The following is an 18599-nucleotide window of genomic DNA, read 5'->3' as shown; positions in this document are numbered from 1 at the left end:
TGGTTAAAGATATTACCACCAAGAAAAATGTTATTTTTTTCACAGCTGTCTAATGTATTTTAGCAAAAGTAATATCTTTAAAACTTTTAAGCCTGTATTATTTATAAAAGAAGCAATAACTGATTTTCCTATTTCCTATATTAATAAATGTATTTGCATACATTTGTTTCAAAATTAATGGGTTTTTCTCACTTCTCCAATACAAAAGAAAACACCAAATTCCCTAGAAGAAAAAGTAGAGCTGCTTTGTTATTTGTATTGTAAGTTTGTAGGTTGACATCAACTCTAGTGGCTGATAGGAGTGAGTCCTAGCTATGACTTGATTCTCAAGGATGGAAGGAGGGAGGGAAGAAGGAAGGAAGGAAGGAAAGACGGAAGGAAGGAAGCAAGGAAGCAAGCAAGGAAGGGGAGGGAAGACAAAAGAAAGAAAGAGACACACAGACCTCAGAATGCCTAAGTGCCAATGTCCAAACACAAATGAAAAAAAATAGCAACAATATTAAGCCTGGAAAATTAAAGGAACAAAGAAACAACAAGAGAAAATTCCTGAACCAAGATGTGCTCTTATATCAGACCTTTGAATCTTCGTGAATATCAAGAAAAGTAAATGCTATGGGTATCCAAATGGATAGTTAAAAATAATAGCAAGGTCACTATCATCAACAACAGAACAACATGCGATGGGCAGAAATTTCTCCCATGTGACATTCACGCTAAAAGACAATGGAACCAAGCCAGAGCCTGAGAGCCTTTGGCTTTTTGCCCAATTAAGACATCTCTCATATGTATAGATGCCAGAAGCCTATTTTCAATATTTGAAGAATCAGAAATAATGTATTCTAAGGCATCTTTCCCCAGTTAAAAATCTGTTAAGAGATGTTCAGTCTTGCTAATCGAATTCAGAGCATTAGAGCGAGGGAAGAGGCTGAGCAGGACAGCTGGACACTGACACGAAGTCAGGATATGTCAGTGATCACGCTCGATCACTGTAACCTGATACACTTTAAAAGCGGTGTTCCATACCATTGTCCCTGGGTAAGCACTTCATCTCTACATTGTTATACCCCGCTTGGACAACATGGGCAGGGAAAATCTGTGAGGAAAAAAAGCATTCAAATCTTAACTTTACCCACTCTCAGAGGAAATTTAGATCAAGTGTATGCTCAAGGACACCTGGAGGGAATGGGGGAGAGAGAGAGAGTGAATGTTTAGGCTTGAATTTAGGGCCTGGGCACTGTCTCTGAGATTTTTTTTTTTTTTTTTTTTTTTTTTTTTTTTTTTTTTTTTTTTTTTGCTCAAGGCTAGTGCTTGGCCATTTGAGCCACAACTCCACTTCCAGATTTTTGGTGGTTAGCTGGAGTTCACTTACAGAATCTGTCTGTCTACCATCTGTCCACCTAAGAGGCAGTGTATCATGCAGAGAACACTTTAGTTCTGGAACTAAGCTAACTACAGTGGAGTGGACATTTTGGTCACCATTTTCTTGCAGGATGAGCAGGAGTACGTTCCTGCATCTCTATCTTTTCTTTCTTTCCTTCCTTGTTTCTTTCTTCCTTCCTTCCTTTCTTTCTTTTTCATCTCCTTCCTTCCTTCCTTCCTTCCCTCCTTCCTTCTTTCCTTTTTTTTTTGGGGGGGCACCAGTCTTGGGGCTATGTCCTTGAGCCTTATTTGTTTTTTTTTTGTTTTTGGCTCAAGGCTGGCACTCTACCATTTGAAACACCACTCCACTTCCAGCTTTTCTGGTAGTTAGTTGAAAATACGAGTTTCTTGCTTGGGCTGGCTTCATTCAAGTCATCATCCTCAGATCTCAGCCTTCTGAGTAACTAGGATTACAGGCATTAACCAATAATGCCTAGCAATTTCCTGAATGTCTTTAACTACCTCTTCCAGCCTCTGTAAACCCTGATGAATCGTTGTGTATGTGAAAGCAGTAATAGTTGTATGCATGAGTGAGAATGTACACACATGTGTGCACATGCATGCCTATGTGATATAGGTATCCTTTCTCCTTGCACAAACTAGGGACTGTGAGGCAATCCAGGGCATGGACTCCAATCTCAGTGCTGTTGGGGATGTCAATCAGGGACTCAAAAAAGAAAAAGAAAAAAGAGGATGGAAATTACTCAAACAGGAAGGTGGAATAAAGAATTACAGAGGAGGGAGTAGAGACACTTCCACTGCCTGGGACAGGGACAGTGGGGTAGGGAGGCTGGGAGGAGGAGCTAAACAGCCTGAGAATGGAGGAGAAAGGGAAAAAGAGGGTGTTGTTAGGGCAGGTTTTGTTTGTTTGTTTGTTTTGTGCTGGTACTGAGGCTTTAACTCAGAGTCTGGGCGCTCTCCCTAAGTGCTCTACCACTTGAGCCACAGCTCCACTTTTGGTGGTTAATCACAGACTTTCCAACCCTGGCTGGCTTTGAACCACAATCCTCAGATCTCAACCTTGTGAGTGCCTAGGATTACAAGAGTGGGCTACCAGCACCAACAAAGGCAACACCACCAAATAAACAGGCAAACTTGAGAAAGCAGGAGAGCTGGGCACCGCATTCCACGGACTTCTGCAGTAAATGATAGGCCTAACATACTCTTCAAAAGACACAAGCCTGGGACCCTCATGGCATTTGAGATAGCAAGCAGGGGCCCATGCTGCTGCTGTTGAAACTGCAGCTCAGATATGCAACACTGCCTCTAGAAAGTTTAGACCCATTAGTTCATTCCAAGACCATCGGACTCTATCATACGTGTTCTTTTCTAATACTTCCACTGAGTCTGTGCTCTGAAATGCACCACGGTAGACACCCAGAAGGTGTCTCAAGTCTGGTTGGATCATTTTGGACCCCATATCCTGACACTCCTAAAGGACAAGAGAGGCTTCTGGGCCCAGGCCCTGTCCCAGTCCTGTGCAAAGCAGTGGATATCAGGCAGTGGCGGCCACCTGCCCCAGCAGGGGCTGGGCTGCAGGCCCTGAGTGCAGACATCAGGCAGAGTGTACAAGTGATGCACTGACATTGGAACTCATTTCCTCGCATCACCCTGACCCAGGCGCTGCCTGGCATCCAAGGAGAACACCCAGACCCACAGCCACCATACAGCCACGCCTACCCAGAGTTCTTACTTCTCTCTGCAGTCAGCATCTGTCTAACATAAAACCCAGTCGTCTCTCCTCAGGTGGCTCAGAAAACCCTTTCCCCACTGCTGATAACGGCTGACTTCACATAGGCTGTGACTTAATTAGCACAGCACTTTATTTCCATGTCTTATTAAATGCAGCCACAGATAGAACGCTGTGTTCTTGACTAAGCTGGGCTGCTTTGCCAGGCTCTACCCCAGGCTGGGTATGATCTCAGGCCTGAGAGTCACATGTACTTTGGATGGGGCAGCAATGGGCCTCGGGGCTGGGGTGCCGTGGAGTCATGCCCCCACCCCCAGTGACTTAACTTTCCAGAAGCCCAAAGATCCAAGCTCCAATCAGGCAGGACTCATGAGAATTGCAGCACGCTGGGCCTATGATCAGGGCCCAGACCTCACCTGGGAGTGGGCCATGGAGCACACAACTGGCCATCTTATCACACTGCCTACACATGCCACCTGCCCAGATGGCATGGCACACATGTAGCCAGAGGTTCACACGAATACATTCCATCAACTACGGATGGAAAATATTTGAGAATAACTGGGCATGGGTGGCTCATACCTGAAATCCTAGCAACTCAGGAGGCTGAGAGCTGAGGATCAAGGTTTGAGGCCAGCCTGGGCAGCCAGGTCTATGAGACTCTTATTTCCACAGTAATTGTTGCATGCCATCAGGTTTGGGGACCATTGTATGTTCACCATTATCCCCTGAGAAAAGTCTGGCTACCCACAGAACCTCCTACAGATACCAAGATAAAGCACAGAACTTTTCCCAGTGCAGTTGCCATGACATGGAAGACACAGCCAAGTCTGCAGCAGCATCCTTCCGATCAGTTACAAGGTGGATGCAATGGAATTTTACTTATCCACCAGGAAGAACAATGTTATGTCATTTGCAGGGAAATGTATGGATATGGAACAAAACTGTGTTAAGGGAAGTAAGAGAGAAACGATGCACGGCTTCTCTCATACTTACAAGTTAGATCTAAATTATAAAGCTGAATGAGACCATATACAGGCCACATGTAGATATATACCAATGGGTTGACTGATCATGCACGGGAAGGTCGCAATGGTGTCACTTCTATCAACAGCTAACTTACAGTTTAACAAAATGAGTACCAAGAAGCTGGGACATGTGTGTGGTGGAGGGGAAAGGAGGTCACGGGGAGAGGAGACAGACAAATGGACAAGGAGTGGGCAAACACAGTCATAATATCCAATGTACACCTGTGAAACTGGAACCAGGTAACTTGAGAGGTTGGGCAGGGCTAGGAGAGATGGGGGAGAATGGTGGGAGGGTGGGCATTGATCAAGAGGCACTGTGCTCCCACTGACACACTGAATTGAAACCTTTAAGTACAACTACTTAAAGCCAGCCAAAAAAACCATAATTTTCTTAAGATAGATGCTACCCAAGAGGTGAATAGATGAGCAGACTGTGATAGATACATGCCATGGAATATCACTCAGTCCCAGAAACCGTGATGCCTCCTGCAACATGGACAAAGCTTGAAGACATGATGTTAAACATGGGCATCCAGTCACAGCAGGACAAATATCACATGGCACCATTTTTTTTTTGTCGATCATGGGGCTTGAACTCTGGGCCTGGATGCTGTCCCTGAGCTCTTCAGCTCAAGGTGACCAGTTCTGGTTTTCTGGTGATTAATTGGAGATAAGAGTCTCGTCGACTTTCCTGCCTGGGTTGGCTTTGAACCATGATCCTCAGATCTCAGCCTCCTGAGTAGCTAGGATTACAGGTGTAAGCCACCAGCATCTGACAATGGTAATTTTATTTACTTTATTTTATTTATTTTTTGTTTATGTGGTACCAGGAATCAAATCCAGGGCGTCATGCATGCTAAGCAAGCACTCTTCCACTAAGCCACATTCCCAGACCACAGAACACCAATTAGTATAGTGAAATTCAACTAGAATGCAGGATGAAGGAACCAGGGGCTCTACATGGATGACCGGAGGGCTAGTGTTGAATTGCTATCATTTTAAGATCAAGGAGATGTTAAAAGTTTGGAGGTAGTTGGTGGTGATGGTTAGTCAACTCTCTGATGTAGCTAATATCTGAACTCCATATTTAAAAATGAAGAGTTAAAAGCCGGGAGCAGATGGCTCACGCCTATAATCCTGGCTATTCAGGAGGCTGAAATCTGAGGATCATGGTTCAAAGCCAGCCTGGTCAGGAAAGTCCGTGAGACTCTTTTTTTTTATTTTATTTTTTTTGTGAACATACTGTACAGAGGGGTTACAATTACATGGGCAGGATAATGCGTACATTTCTTATCATCCATGAGACTCTTATCTCCAATAAACCACCAAAAAAATGGAAGTGGCGCTGTGGCTCAAGTGGTAGAGCACTTGTCTTGAGCTGAAGAGCTGAGGGACAGTGCCCAGGCCCAGAGTTCAAGCCCCACAACCAACAACAACAAAAAAAGTAGAGTTAAAAGTATTATGTTATAGATGTGTGTGTGTGTGTGTGTGTGTGTGTGTGTGTGTGTGTGTGTGTGTGTGTGTGTGTGTGTGTGTGTATAATGTATATATTGCTACTCAAGAAGCTTAAAAAATGTATGCCATTTCAGGGGATTGAACTCGCCCATCTGCTCTTACTTGGATTTTTTGCTCAAGGATAGTGTCCTACAACCTGAGCCTCACCTCCATCACCAGCTTTTTGCTCGTTAAGTGAAGACTCTCACAAAGTTTTCTGCCCACACTGGTTTTGAACTATGATCCTCATATTTCAGCCTTCTGAGTAGCTACCATTAGAGTCATAAGCCACTGGCACCTGGCTCATTTAAAAAATATTAATATATATGCATATATTTTATATATTGTATTATATATACTTATATATTACTGTATTTATAGACGTACATATACATATACACACATATACATAATACTCGGCAGCATCCAGGAACACAGTAGGTGCTTAATAAGTGGTTGAGCCTAGTGCTATGAAAAAGGGCCTTTAGAGGTAGCATCTCACCCATCACCTGTATTTCACCAAGGAAACCAAACCCCAGAGAAAGACAGTGATATGCTCAGTGTCAGACTATAGAACCAAGGACATACATCCCTCACCCTCTAGACCCTGGGTCCCAGCCTGGAGCCCAACCATCCCCTTTGCTGGTTCATTCACACTGCTGGCAGGTGGAAGGCACAGTTTGCTTGGTGCAGAATGGAAAGGCTTGGTGCTGACACTCTAGGTGCACAGGCTCAGTTTGGGTCTCCAGTAAATGCAGAAGGCATTCCACAGTCTCCCCTTTCTTTCACTTCCCCAATTCATGTGGCATTTGGAAGTGAGTGCCTAGGGACACAAGGCTAGGAAAGCTACTTTCTTGCCACCACAAGGGCTCCTGAGAAGAACCAAGACTGCCCCTCCCCACAGGAGGCAGACGGGATAAAGGGAAAATACCAGATCATACCAGAACCCAGGACTTCCAGATGGAGTCTGTCTCATTCCCTCCATAGATGTGGCCTATGTGCCCATTCCTATGAGGAGAGCTAAAACAGTTCTGGGGCTTGAACTTAGGTCCTTGGAACTCTCCCTGAGCTTTTCTTTTCAGGGCTAGCTAGTATTACCATGTGAGCCACTGCTCCACTTCTGGTGTTTTGGTTTTTTGTTGTTGTTGTTGATGATGATGTTGTTTTGTGCTGGTTAATTGGAAAGCAGTCTTACAGATTTTCTTGCCTGGGTGGCTTTGAACCACAATACTCACATCTCAGCCTCCTAAATAGCTAGGATTAAGCACCCAGCTTAAAACACATCTTTTGCTCAAAGCAGAAGATGGCTGTTTCTTCTACTTGTTCCAAAAGCCTTGGGCCAGTTACAGCCCACTAGAAGAATCATCTGAAGGTCAGAAGATGAGAGAAAAATCACAAGCTTTCAACTTGGCTAGAGCCAATCTGTCAAAGACAGACTTGAGCCAAAAGATACCGATTCACATCACAGAGTGGCCCAAAGCACCACCTAAAACATTCAAAGCTGGCTCTGATCATACTTAGACCATCTCAAACTAGTTTGGCCTGGTCACCCATGGACCAAGATGGCTCAAACTAGCGATTAACATCAGAGTGGCCACTACCCAGATCTCTACATGGGCTCAAGTCACACCTGTTTAGTCTGGCTCATGCAACTCTGGAATGTGGTGATGTAGTCCATCCAGATTGCCTTACGTTAGTTTAGACTGGAGGAGACCAACTCTGACCAAATTCAGAGCTGCTCAGATTAGATCTGGCTGATTGCAGAACTAACAGTGATTGATCACTCCAGTTAGGGGCTTCCCTTACATTTTCTCATTTAATCTTCTCAACAGCCCGGTGAGAGGTACATAATTAACCCTCATTTCCAGAGGTAACATAATTTGGAAGTTTTGTAGATATTAGATGGCAGAGCTGGGCTGTTAACTCTCACAGTGAAGGCTACGGCTCTTTTTCAGCCCATCTTTTCCCTAGGTGAAGAGACCCCTTAGCAACAGGTAGAGCTGGATTTTTCCAGCTTTTAATGCATCCCTACTGAAGGGGCAAGGAGAAACTTTGAAAGCATTTTAAGCATTTAAACATTTAAACTCCCTGGATGGAAAGCAGTAACGGAATCCATCACCATCATCGGCACAACAGTGTTCATCATTTCTTGTGGATTAATGAGCAACATCTGGATGGGCTCCCTGGCACAGGGTGCAGCTCTGGGACCATTCATTCTCCAAACCAAACTTACTTAAAATGCTTGTTGCCTGAGAAAGGCTCAGGGGAAACAGGCTTATTATTTTTGAGTGAATTTCCAGGGAGAGGAGGGTTATACAATGTCTAGACGAGACACACTGTGGAGGAAAGAGGAACCTGTGCCAAGAAACAGAAGGCAGGAGGGGGGTTGCTCCTTATAGGGTCAAAGTACCTTGACTTTGTGGCTCCACTCTTGGCCAGGGCCTTCAAAGTTGCCTTTAGTGCTGGCCTACAGTGGCCTTTGATCTTTCAGGGTTCATGTTCTGAGTGATCATAAAAAAGTGACCTTGCTGGGTGCCAGGGGCTCACACTTGTCATCCTAGCTATTCAGGAAGATGAGATCTGAGGATCACAGTTTGAAGCAAGCCTGGGCAGAAAAGTTTGTGAGACTCCAATTAACCACAAAGAAGCTGGAAGTGGAGGGATGAGTCAAGTGATAAAGTACCAGCCTTAGCAAAAAAAGAAATGCTAACAGAAGAGTATCCAGGCTCTGAATTCAAGCTCCAATACTGGCACAGAAGAGAAAAAGAAAGAAAGAAAGAAAGAAAGAAAGAAAGAAAGAAAGAAAGAAAGAAAGAAAGAAAGAAAGAAAGAAAGAAAGAAAGAAAGAAGAAAGAAAGAGAGAAAGAAAGAAAGAGAGAAAGAAAGAGATAAAGGAAAGAAAGAAGGAGAGAAAGAAAGAGATAAAGGAAAGAAAGAAGGAGAGAGAAGGAGAGAAAGAAGGAGAGAGAAGGAGAGAGAGAAGGAGAGAAAAGGAGACAGAGAAAGAGAGAAAGAAAAAAGAAAGAGGAAGGAAAGAAGGAAGGAAGGAAGGAAGGGAGGGAGGGAGGAAGGAGAAAGAGAAAGGGAAAGAAAAGAAGGAAAGAGGGAGGGAGGGAGGGAAGAATGGAGGGAGGACTTTACTGATGAGGCCACAGTTTGTAGGACACTCATGCTTCTCCAGGATGAGGCTCAGGCTAAAGCCAGTCAGTGTGTCCAGCGGCCCACTGTCTGTGTGGCTCAGGCCTCCCTCCCCATAAGACCATCACAAGGACCAAGTACATGGGTCAGCCATGTGCTCAGCCCTGTAGTATATTCACTTTGCAATGAGCTGGGCCAGAAGGTTGTGGCTGGTCTACCTGGCAGCTTTCCCCATCCCAAGCTGTGCCTTAGGAGAATGGTTTCTGGGATGCAGGATCCCAGGCTGAGTTTCAGGGGAGGAGCGTCAAGGAGTCTCTCAGCCTTTTCCTAATGCTGCCCACGTGAACTCTGCCTCTAAAACCCCACAGGTCTTGGGCACCATCCACACCCACTTGGTAGTCAGGTTGGCTCCCTTCTAGCTCTTTAGAATTGCCAAGCAAGGCACAGAATGTCCAGATAATTTGAAACTGCAGATAAACAATAGATAACTGTTTTAGTATAAGCCATTGTTTATCTGAAAACTCCCTGTTTATATGGAATTCAAATTTCACAGGCATCCTGTGCTTTTATTTGCAAAACTCTGGCAGTCCTCAACTGGCATGCTGGTTTGTTTACGGTGGGTAAGCGGGGGGGGGGGGGGGGGGGTAGTTTTCATTCTCTGGGTGAGCTACTTGCTTCAGTGTTCAAATTTCTTGTTAGTCCTTTTGGAGCCTTGTAGCTTATACTCTGCATAGATGCATGTATTCTGATGTCTGGAGTCATATTCATTTTCCTTCTGGGTTTGTTTTTCTCATCTTTGACCGATTTCTATCCTAGACTCCAAGATTCCTGCTCTCTTTTTCCACTACATCTTATTTATTTATTTTTTCTTCCTTTTTCTTCTTTGTTATTTAGAGTATCTTTGCAAGAGTCTGTTGGGTGGTTCAAGAACAGTCTGCATGGATCAGAGTCCACCCAAGAGACTAGGTGCAGTGGAAATCACTGGTTAAGAACTGAGTTTTTACGAGAGTGGCCCTGTCCTCACAAAGCCCAGGAGCTGGTCTGTGATTGGACTCTGTATGTGTGTGCGCGTGCATACACATGCATGTACTTGCATGCTCATGTGCAGAATGAGCGTCAGGACCTCACCTGCAGAGAACAGAAAGCCTGGGTGAAGGGCGGCATCCGGACAAGGTAGGAAGCAACGATGATGGCTGAAGAATAGTGCGTGCAGTAGTGGCACTGGAAAGTCATGTCTCCTGCAACAAGAGGACAGGACATGGCTGCAGACTGCAGGCAGTGGACAAGCAGGCAGCCCTGTACTTGACAACAGTATTTTAACACTTACATTCCCTTAAGTTGAGGCAGTGAGTAGATTTCAAGGAGAACAGGAAAGCAATATGAGTACAGATGGCACGTGAACGTGGCAATATGGGAATGAAGATGAGGTACAGATGGACAGCATTTGGGAACTAGGTTCTAGAGCCAGATAAATACAAGCTGTGGCTGGATGCTAGTGGCTCACACCTGTAATCCTAGCTACTCAGGAGGCTGAGATCTGAGGATCAAGGTTTAAAGTTAGCCTGGACTGGAAAGACTCTTATCACCCATTAGCCACTAAAAATGTTACAGATGGAGGTGTGACTACAGTAGTAGAGTGCTAGTCTTGAGCAAAAAGCTAAAGAACAGTGCCTAAATGTTGAATTCAAGAATTCAAGTCCTAGTACTCCCATCCACACCAACAACCACCCATCCACGCACACATACACACACACACACACACACACACACACACACACACACACACACACGTTGTGCCATTTACAGGCTGAGATGTCGAGAGAGTTGTTTGGACTCTCTGGGTTTCAATTTCTTTCCCTTTGGGTTAGACCACTATCTATATAAACATAAATTGGCCTAGCTTGGCATTTAGAAAGTGTTGACCAAATATTAGTTTCCTTTAACTCTGTTTACTCATTGGCAAAGAATAGTCACTATTAACATGATGCCATTCCATCTGTGGGATATTAGAGTCATCCATTCTGGACTATACTCCAGACTTATTTAAAATCAGAATTTCTAGAAGGGAGGTATTGATTTCATTAGTGTGCGCATGCATGTGCATGCACATGCGCCAGTCTTGGGGTTTGAACTCAGGGCCTGGGTGCTGTCCCTGAGCTTTTGTGCCCAAGGTTAGCACCCTACCACTTGAGCCATAGCTCTTCTTTAGGCTTTTTAGTGTTTAATTAGAGATAAGAATCTTATGAACTTTCCTGCTCAGGCTAGTTTTGATCTCAGCCTCCTAAGTAGCTAAGCTTATAGGTGTGAGCCACCAGCACCTGGCTCGATTTCACTAATTTTAAGGTGTTCTTCTAGGTGATTCTCCTATGTATCAAGGTGCTAACCATTGGGCTAGAGAGTTCACTATCCAGCTGTAGTCATCTGTAGGCTGTATGATCACCTGAAGCATGATATCATTTCAAGGCATTCAGATAAAGAGCACCACACACACACACACACACACACACACACACACACACACACACACACACACACACACACACACACACACACAGAGCTGGGATCTACCTACCATCAGTCTTTTCAACTTCTTTATATCTCTGGATAAACTTCAGCTTCCTTTCCTTGTTCTGAGCCCCCATGGGCTTGGAAAGATCCCGGAAAGTCTTGGGATTCGTGAAGTTCAATGTCTAGAAAACAGATGTGCAGCTGGAGTTAACTCCCCACAGCCCTCTGGTGCCCCAGGAGTCACACTCTTTAGTTTTATGATTCTTTTTATTGGTTTATTATCATTTGGTCTGACCCCCCCTTCTGGTGATTAGCTGGCTAGCCAGAGTTTTATGGTCCCAAAGCCAGTGATCCACAAAGACTTAATAGGGGAGAGATGGGAAATGAGAGGAGGGGAAGATTGAGTTCACACTGAACCTGTTCCAAGTTGACCCAAATCAGAACATGACCACCGGTTACTGAAAAGACACTTCCCTACGAATTCCTGTTGCCTCTAAGGCATTTGGCTCCTGCCCTTATGAAATCATTTCCTCTAATAGTTCAAGGTCCCTGCTCAGAACCAAACTGATTTTATAGGAAGCTGGAAGACATCTGTCTTGGGGAAGAAATGAGAGGGACAGCTTCATTTTTCTCTTTTTTCTGTAGGCCCCCTCCCTTCTAGACACTACTGGTGTGTCATACCAGCCCAATCCCCGACCTTAGGGACACCCCATCGTGGGGACAGGAAGATCTTGAAGCCAGATGTCCTCAGAGACTTTTTTGAGTGCCAGTGCTCAGGGTCTGGCACTCTTGTTTAAGGCTGGCACTCTAGTTACTTGAGCCATACCTCTACTTCCAGCTTTTGGCTGGTTCATTGAAATAAAAGTCTCCTAGATATGTCTGCTCGGTTGGTTTCCAACTGTGATCTTCAGATCTCAGCTTTCTGAGTAGCTAGGATTCTAGATGTAAGCCACTGGTGCTCAGGTGAGTTTTTTTCTTTTTTTTTTTTGAAGCAGAGATGTCGGTATGTTAGTAGAGGTTGATTATTCTTGGGTTTGTGTTTCTTTACAAATCTCTCTTTCAACTAGTGTTGAATCAGCACAGGTCTTCTAAAACTGGGTTGTTACTTCAAATACACACAGCTGCCAGGCAGGGAGAGAGGATGCGGCCCATCCTCAGCCCCCAACAGTGAGGGAGGGATGCAGGAGGCCACTCCAGCTTCTGCCTCCAGTCTTGCTGGTCAGCAGACTTCTAGTTGCCATCCCTCCTGCTGTTCCAAAGCATACTGAAACTCCAGGTTTTTTAGGCGAAATCTCCCAATAACACCAACTCATCACAATTGTAAACACAGGGTATTGGTTAAACAGAAAGAACTTAACAAAATAACCCCCACTTGACACAGACGGGAGTTAACATAGGGTTGTTTGAAAGGTCTTGGCTTTGTCACACAAAGGCCAGGACTGGCCAGGCTGCTCTGAGTCTTCAATCCACAATCTTCTATTCTCCACTGACCACAACCCAGGCAGTCAATCCCCTGCTCTGAGCCTAGCTGCCTCTCCACACAGAAATCCACAAACGTCCCTTTTGTCCAGCTGTGCAGATTCCTTCCTCCTCCTCCCCCTGCCTGCTGAGGTTCAGGGTGAAGAAAAGAGATAAATAAGCTGGTCTTGTTATCTATTGCTATGCATCTCAGTCCACATCCTAGAGGGAGCCCACTTAGTCACTTCAGTCAAGCTACAAGACCAACCTACATCTCGGTCTGTATCTTACTCCCTCTCCCCTCTCTATTTACCCATCCCTCCTCTGTACAAGCTGAAACAGGTCCCACAGCCAGTCTCACATGGCTATAGCCCTTTCTCCCCAGGGTGACACCTCACTAGCAGGTAGCACTTGCCTTCATGGGCAAGAGAGCCAGAAAGTCTTCTGGGGTTCACATAAGCCACGCGCTAGTCTCATTGGTCATTCCACAGGCAGGGCTGGGACTGGAACCCAGGCCCAGCACCTGAGCCTCGGCGTGCTGATTTGGGATGCTCTGTGATTGGGTTGAGAAACACTCGGAAGGCCATGGAGTGCTCGTGGCCATGTCTTACCTCTGAGGTGTAGTCAGCCAGAACCCAGGGGAACACTGGGTACTGCATGAAGTCATTGCAGGTCCTGCCAGCCACCGTGTTGAGGTACATGAGGTATTCAAAATTGCTGATTTCCCTTTTCTACCAGAGATACAAAGAAGGGATCTGTCAATCATCTTTGAGAACCCGCTGAGGCCACAGGGACCTAACCCTTAGCCTCAGTGGGAGGCCCTGGCTCACTAGGGAAGTCAGGCAAGTGGCATGTAGGCTAGTCCCCACATCCTGTCTTGGAACTAGTGCCAACTCCAGGCAACATGCACTGACTTCAACATGAACAGAAACAAACCTACTCAGGAAGCTATGAAAATGCAGTTCAGCAACCCAAAATAAAAACATTGTGTTAACACCAATGCGATCCTTGAAAGCTGACTCATATTAGCATAAATGTAGTGATCAACTTACTCTTGACCCTTTTAGAGTTGGAAAAAATAAGACTAGGTGCAGTGGCTTGAGTCTGTCATTCTAGCTAAAAGAGAGGCCAGCCCGGGCATCAAAGCTGGAGACTCATTCTCACTCCATGGCTGGGCATGGTAGGGCATGCCTATTATCTCAGCTATGAGGAAGTCACAATAGCTGGACACAGTGGTGTACACCAGTCGAAGGCATGGGGAAGCTCAAATAGGAGGTCATAGTCAGGCCAGCCTGGGCATAAAGTGAGACCCTAACTCAAAGATCACCAAGGCATAAAAAGCAGCTGGAGGTAGAGCTCAAGTGGTAAAATGCCTGCCTAGCAAGCGCAAGGCCCTGAACTCAATCCCTAGTGCTGCCAATAGAGGAATAAACAAATAAATTATTAGGAAAACAAGTGGAAGGACATGATGGACACAGAGCAAAGGGGCCTCCATGAATGGGCTGGGTGACCCGCCTCACCCTGGGACGTGAGAATGGGATTTTCTCTAGCCCTGTCTGGAAGGCCAAGTCTGGCACTTGGGACCACGGGCCTTCAGATGGACAGTCACACATGGATGGCATTTGGGAAACAGTGGCCGAAGCCATGCGGTGAAGGAGCACTCTGGATGTCACCGGCAACAGGAGACCTGTGTGTTCAGGGTCTCTCCTTCCCTCCATGTGCTCCTCAGGAGAGGACTTGCATGTCAGGGGCAAGCAAGGACGCTGTTACCACCTCCTGTGGGGCCCTCCTCCCTGAGAAGCCTGGACTGTGGTCAGCCATTCAGGCTGACTAAAGGACAAGAAGTGATGTGTGTGACTCCCCTGTGTGTGTGTGTGTGTGTGTGTGTGTGTGTGTGTGTGTGTGTAAGAGAGAGAGACAGAGAGAGAGAGAGAGAAAGTGCCTCTCTCTTCAAGGATGGGAGGTGCTTAGTGTAAGCACACATATACACATACATAAACCCTTCTGACTCCAATGATCAAGACTCACTGTCTGTGCCTGAGATCTTCTCAGGGAGAGATTTGGGCATTTTGGTACATGAAAATCCTATGTTCCCTTCTTTTTTTTCTTTGGTGTCAGTTCTGAGACTTGAACTCAGGGCCTGGGCACTGTCCCTGAGCTTTCTAGCTCAAGACTAGTACTCTCCCACTTGAGTCACAGCTCTACTTCTTGCTTTTTGGTGCTTAATTGGAGATAAGAGTCTCATGAACTTTCATACGTGGGCTGGCTTTGAACGGAAATCAGCCTCCTGAGCAGCTAGGATCACAGGCATAAGCCAGCAGCACATGGTTCCCTTCTTAGTTATCTCACACCCATCTTCTCACTGGGACAGAGCTCTTTCCTGGTTAGTACCCGTGCAGGGGGAGGAGCATCGTACCTGCCACCTCTGTAGCATGGTCTTGTCGAAGCTGGAGTGTCTCCTGTGGGACAGAAAATCATGGTGGTGACCGGCTATCATAAGACATGAACATGAAGAGGAGAGGTAGGGATTTCGGGGCCTTGTGGAAAGCATCAGACTTATAGAAGCTCCTGGCAGCCCTTAGGGTCAGTACAGTGAGACCACTGTCCAGATGCTTCTTGTCCTGCCCTGCCCATAAAGACTGGGTTTTTGCAGTCACCATCCCTTATACATAACCCCAGAGCAGGCTGCTGCCTCCAGTTATAAAGATATTCCCTACAGAGGCGGGGGAGGGGACCCTCATTCACAGCCCATGCCAAGTTCTGATGCCACCTCTCAGCCTTGCCTCCCATTTCCTCATTTCTCATTGAATGTACATATATGATTCTTTTGGGGGATCCAGTCATGGGGCCTGAACTCTGGGCCTGGGTGCTGTCCCTCAGCTCTTCAGCTCAAGGCTAGCACTCTACCACTTGAGCCACAGTGCCACTTCTGGCTTTTTTCTTTTTGCTTATGTGAGGCTGAGGAATCGAACCCAGGGCCTCGAGCATGCAAGGCAAGCACTCTACCACTGAGCCACCTTCCCAGCCCCTACATATATGATTTTTAAAAATGCAAACATCTGGCTTGGTGTGGTATCATAGACCTATAATCTCAGCTGTCACCGAAAGCTGTAGATAGGATCATGGTCTAAGATCAGCCAATCAAAAAATATTGTTTTTAATGTACTTTTAGTGTACTGTGTGATTTTTTTGTTTCTTTTGTATGTTCTTCCTCCATGGTATAACCCCTGTTTTCACTGTATTTGATTCCGGTGCCCTGCATCTCATATATACATTTTTCTAATTTGGGGAGGGGAAGGGAAATAACAAAATGCTGAAATAAGGAGACAGGTTGACCCATTGTAGCAATGAGATGTACAAGACACTATGTTGAGAACGAACTTTACAACTTGTAGGGGGGGAGGGAGGAGTCAGGAGGTGGGGAAGGAAGGGATGGTAGGGGAAAAGCAAAGGAGGGGGTAACAATGCTCGATAGGAAATGTACTGATTACATTACTCATATAACTGTAACCCCTCTGTACAGTATCTTTTTTAAAATATATTTTATTGTAAAGGTATCTTTACAATAAAAAATATTAAAAATGTGAATCTCTACCTAAAAATTAACAAAAGCAAAAGAAGGGGGTGCTGAAGGCACAGTTTAAGTTGTACAGCACCTGCTTAGTGAGTGCCAGGCTCTGGGTTCAAACCCCAATACTATCAAAAAATAATAATAGCAATAAATAAATATAAATAATACTAATATCATGGAAGGCCACAAACATGAGTCTCCAAGCTGCTGCTTCTACTCAAGTAACTACAGTTAACAGTCTCTATTGCCAATCTGAAAAAGCTTTAGCTATGTGGCTGCTCCTCAAATGCTTGCACTGTTCCTCACTTGGAATCCTACCATGTGCACAGTTCTACTATTTTGCTTGTTTCACAACCTTCCCAAGAGACCAGCTCACATTGTCCCTCTATGGAGTTTATTTCCACAGCCTCAGGACAGACACCACGGTACAGATGGATCTGCACCTTGAAGAAGGCTTTGTTCTCAGGAAGGATGTTTCTGTGACTACCTTTGAACATAATATCTGAATTACATTTGGATTCAGACGAGATAGACAGATATATTGATTGATTGATTTAGAATCTATTTCATATATAGAAATATAAAATAAATTTCTATCTATGGCACTACCAGTTTAGGATATTGAAACACTTTTGCTGGAAGAAAGTGGCTCACACCTGTAATCCTAGCTATTCATGAGGCTGAGATCTAAGGATCACTGTTGGAAGTCAGCCCAGGCAGAAAAAATGTACAAGATTCTTATCTCTAATTAACCAGGAAAAAAACTGGACTAGAGGCATGGTTCAAGTGGTAGATTACCTGCTGTGGCCAGAAAAAGCTGACCAAGAGTGTGAAGCCCTAAATTCAAGCCTCAGCATGAACATAAAGAAACAAAGTTTTTTCTTTTTCTTTCTTTCTTTTTTTTATTGTGAAAATACTGTACCGAGGGGTTACAATTACATGGGCAAGATAATGAGCACATTTCTTATCAAGCATTGTAGCCTCCTCCTTTGTTTCCCCTTCCCATCCCTTCCCATCCTCCCCCAGCTCCCCCAACACGCTCCCTCCCACCAAAGTTGTGAAGTTCGTTTTCGACATAACAACTTGTACATCTCATTGTTGCACTGGATCCACCTGTATCCCTATTTAAACGATTTGTTTTTCCCCTTCCCCTCCACAAATTATACCAACATCAAATACAGTGAAAACAGAGGTTATACTGTGGGGGAGGGACAAAGCAACAAAGCAACAAAAAAAATCTTATAAATGTGTTAGAAATAATCGCATGAAAGAAAAAAAAACATTTGAATACATATCTTAGGGTTCATTTCCCTAACATCACCTTATCTGACCTTTTCTGCTTGACTCAGACATATACTATATATTGCAAATAAAAGAAACCATGGGACCTATGTTTCTTTGGGCCTGGCTTACTTCACTTAATATAATTTTTTCCAAGCCTTTCCATTTCCTAACAAATGGGGCAATGTCATTCTTTCTGATGGAGGCATAGAATTCCATTTTGTATATATATACCACATTTTCTTGATCCATTCATCTACTGAGGGGCACCTGGGTTGGTAACAAAGAGTATTTTCATTTTTGCAAAATTATTCTCTTAAAAGGGTATCAATTTATATTTCTATAATGAAGACATACAAGATGAACCCTGGGAATTACCATCATATCATTGGGCAATCTGGCAAAACACAATATTGGAGCTAGCTGCTGGTGGCTCATGCCTGTAATCCTCGATAGTTAGGAGACAGATCTGAGGAAGGCAGTTCGATGCCAAGTCCAGGGAAGGAAAGTCCCTAAGACTCTTATCTGCAATTAGCCATCAAACACCCAGAAGTGGAAGTGTGGATCAAGTGGTTAGAGTGCCGGCTTGGAGTGAAAAAGCCAAGTGTGCGCATAAGGCCCTGAGTTCAAGTCCTAGTACTGGCACACACATACAAAAAAAATGTTAAGAAGGGCATGAGGAAGAAGCCCTGTCCACCAGAAGTGCTCCTCTGCTCACCAACATATAGCTCAGTTCTTCAGCCTCCCTGGTGCCCCACATTTCCCTGCCCAGATGTTTTCTTCCCCATCTGTCTCCATGAAACTCTACTATCCAAAAGACTGGGCCCAAACCAAACCAAACCACTTCTCCTCCCGCCTATGCTATTTGCCACATCCTATCCAGACCCACTTTCCACATGCTCCTCTGCCATGCCAGGCCTGTCAGGATGCCCCAGGACTCAGGACAAGCCTGGCTGCTCCAGCCCCCCAGTGAGGAGCACCCATTCACCATCCCAGCACAGTCTCTCCATAT

At 45.0% G+C, this 18599-nt stretch overlaps 1 protein-coding gene across 1 annotated transcript in view; it reads right to left on the bottom strand.

Moving 5' to 3' along the window:
- Wdfy4 (WDFY family member 4) overlaps positions 1-18599 on the bottom strand; it is a 268757-nt gene that overhangs the window by 30161 nt on the left and 219997 nt on the right. The window contains exons 50-53 of the mRNA XM_070020489.1: positions 15152-15194; positions 13347-13466; positions 11342-11459; positions 9898-10007 (exon numbers count right to left, since the gene is read on the bottom strand). Coding sequence (XP_069876590.1) covers positions 9898-10007; positions 11342-11459; positions 13347-13466; positions 15152-15194 — 391 coding nt within the window. The remainder of the gene's footprint in view (positions 1-9897; positions 10008-11341; positions 11460-13346; positions 13467-15151; positions 15195-18599) is intronic.

This window comes from Dipodomys merriami, unplaced genomic scaffold (assembly GCF_024711535.1).
Source record: "Dipodomys merriami isolate MVZ:Mamm:240054 unplaced genomic scaffold, mDipMer1.0.p SCAF_14, whole genome shotgun sequence".
Taxonomy (NCBI): domain Eukaryota; kingdom Metazoa; phylum Chordata; class Mammalia; order Rodentia; family Heteromyidae; genus Dipodomys; species Dipodomys merriami.
The sequence above is the reverse complement of the archived record's forward strand: the minus strand, read 5'-3'. Positions and strand labels throughout refer to the sequence as shown.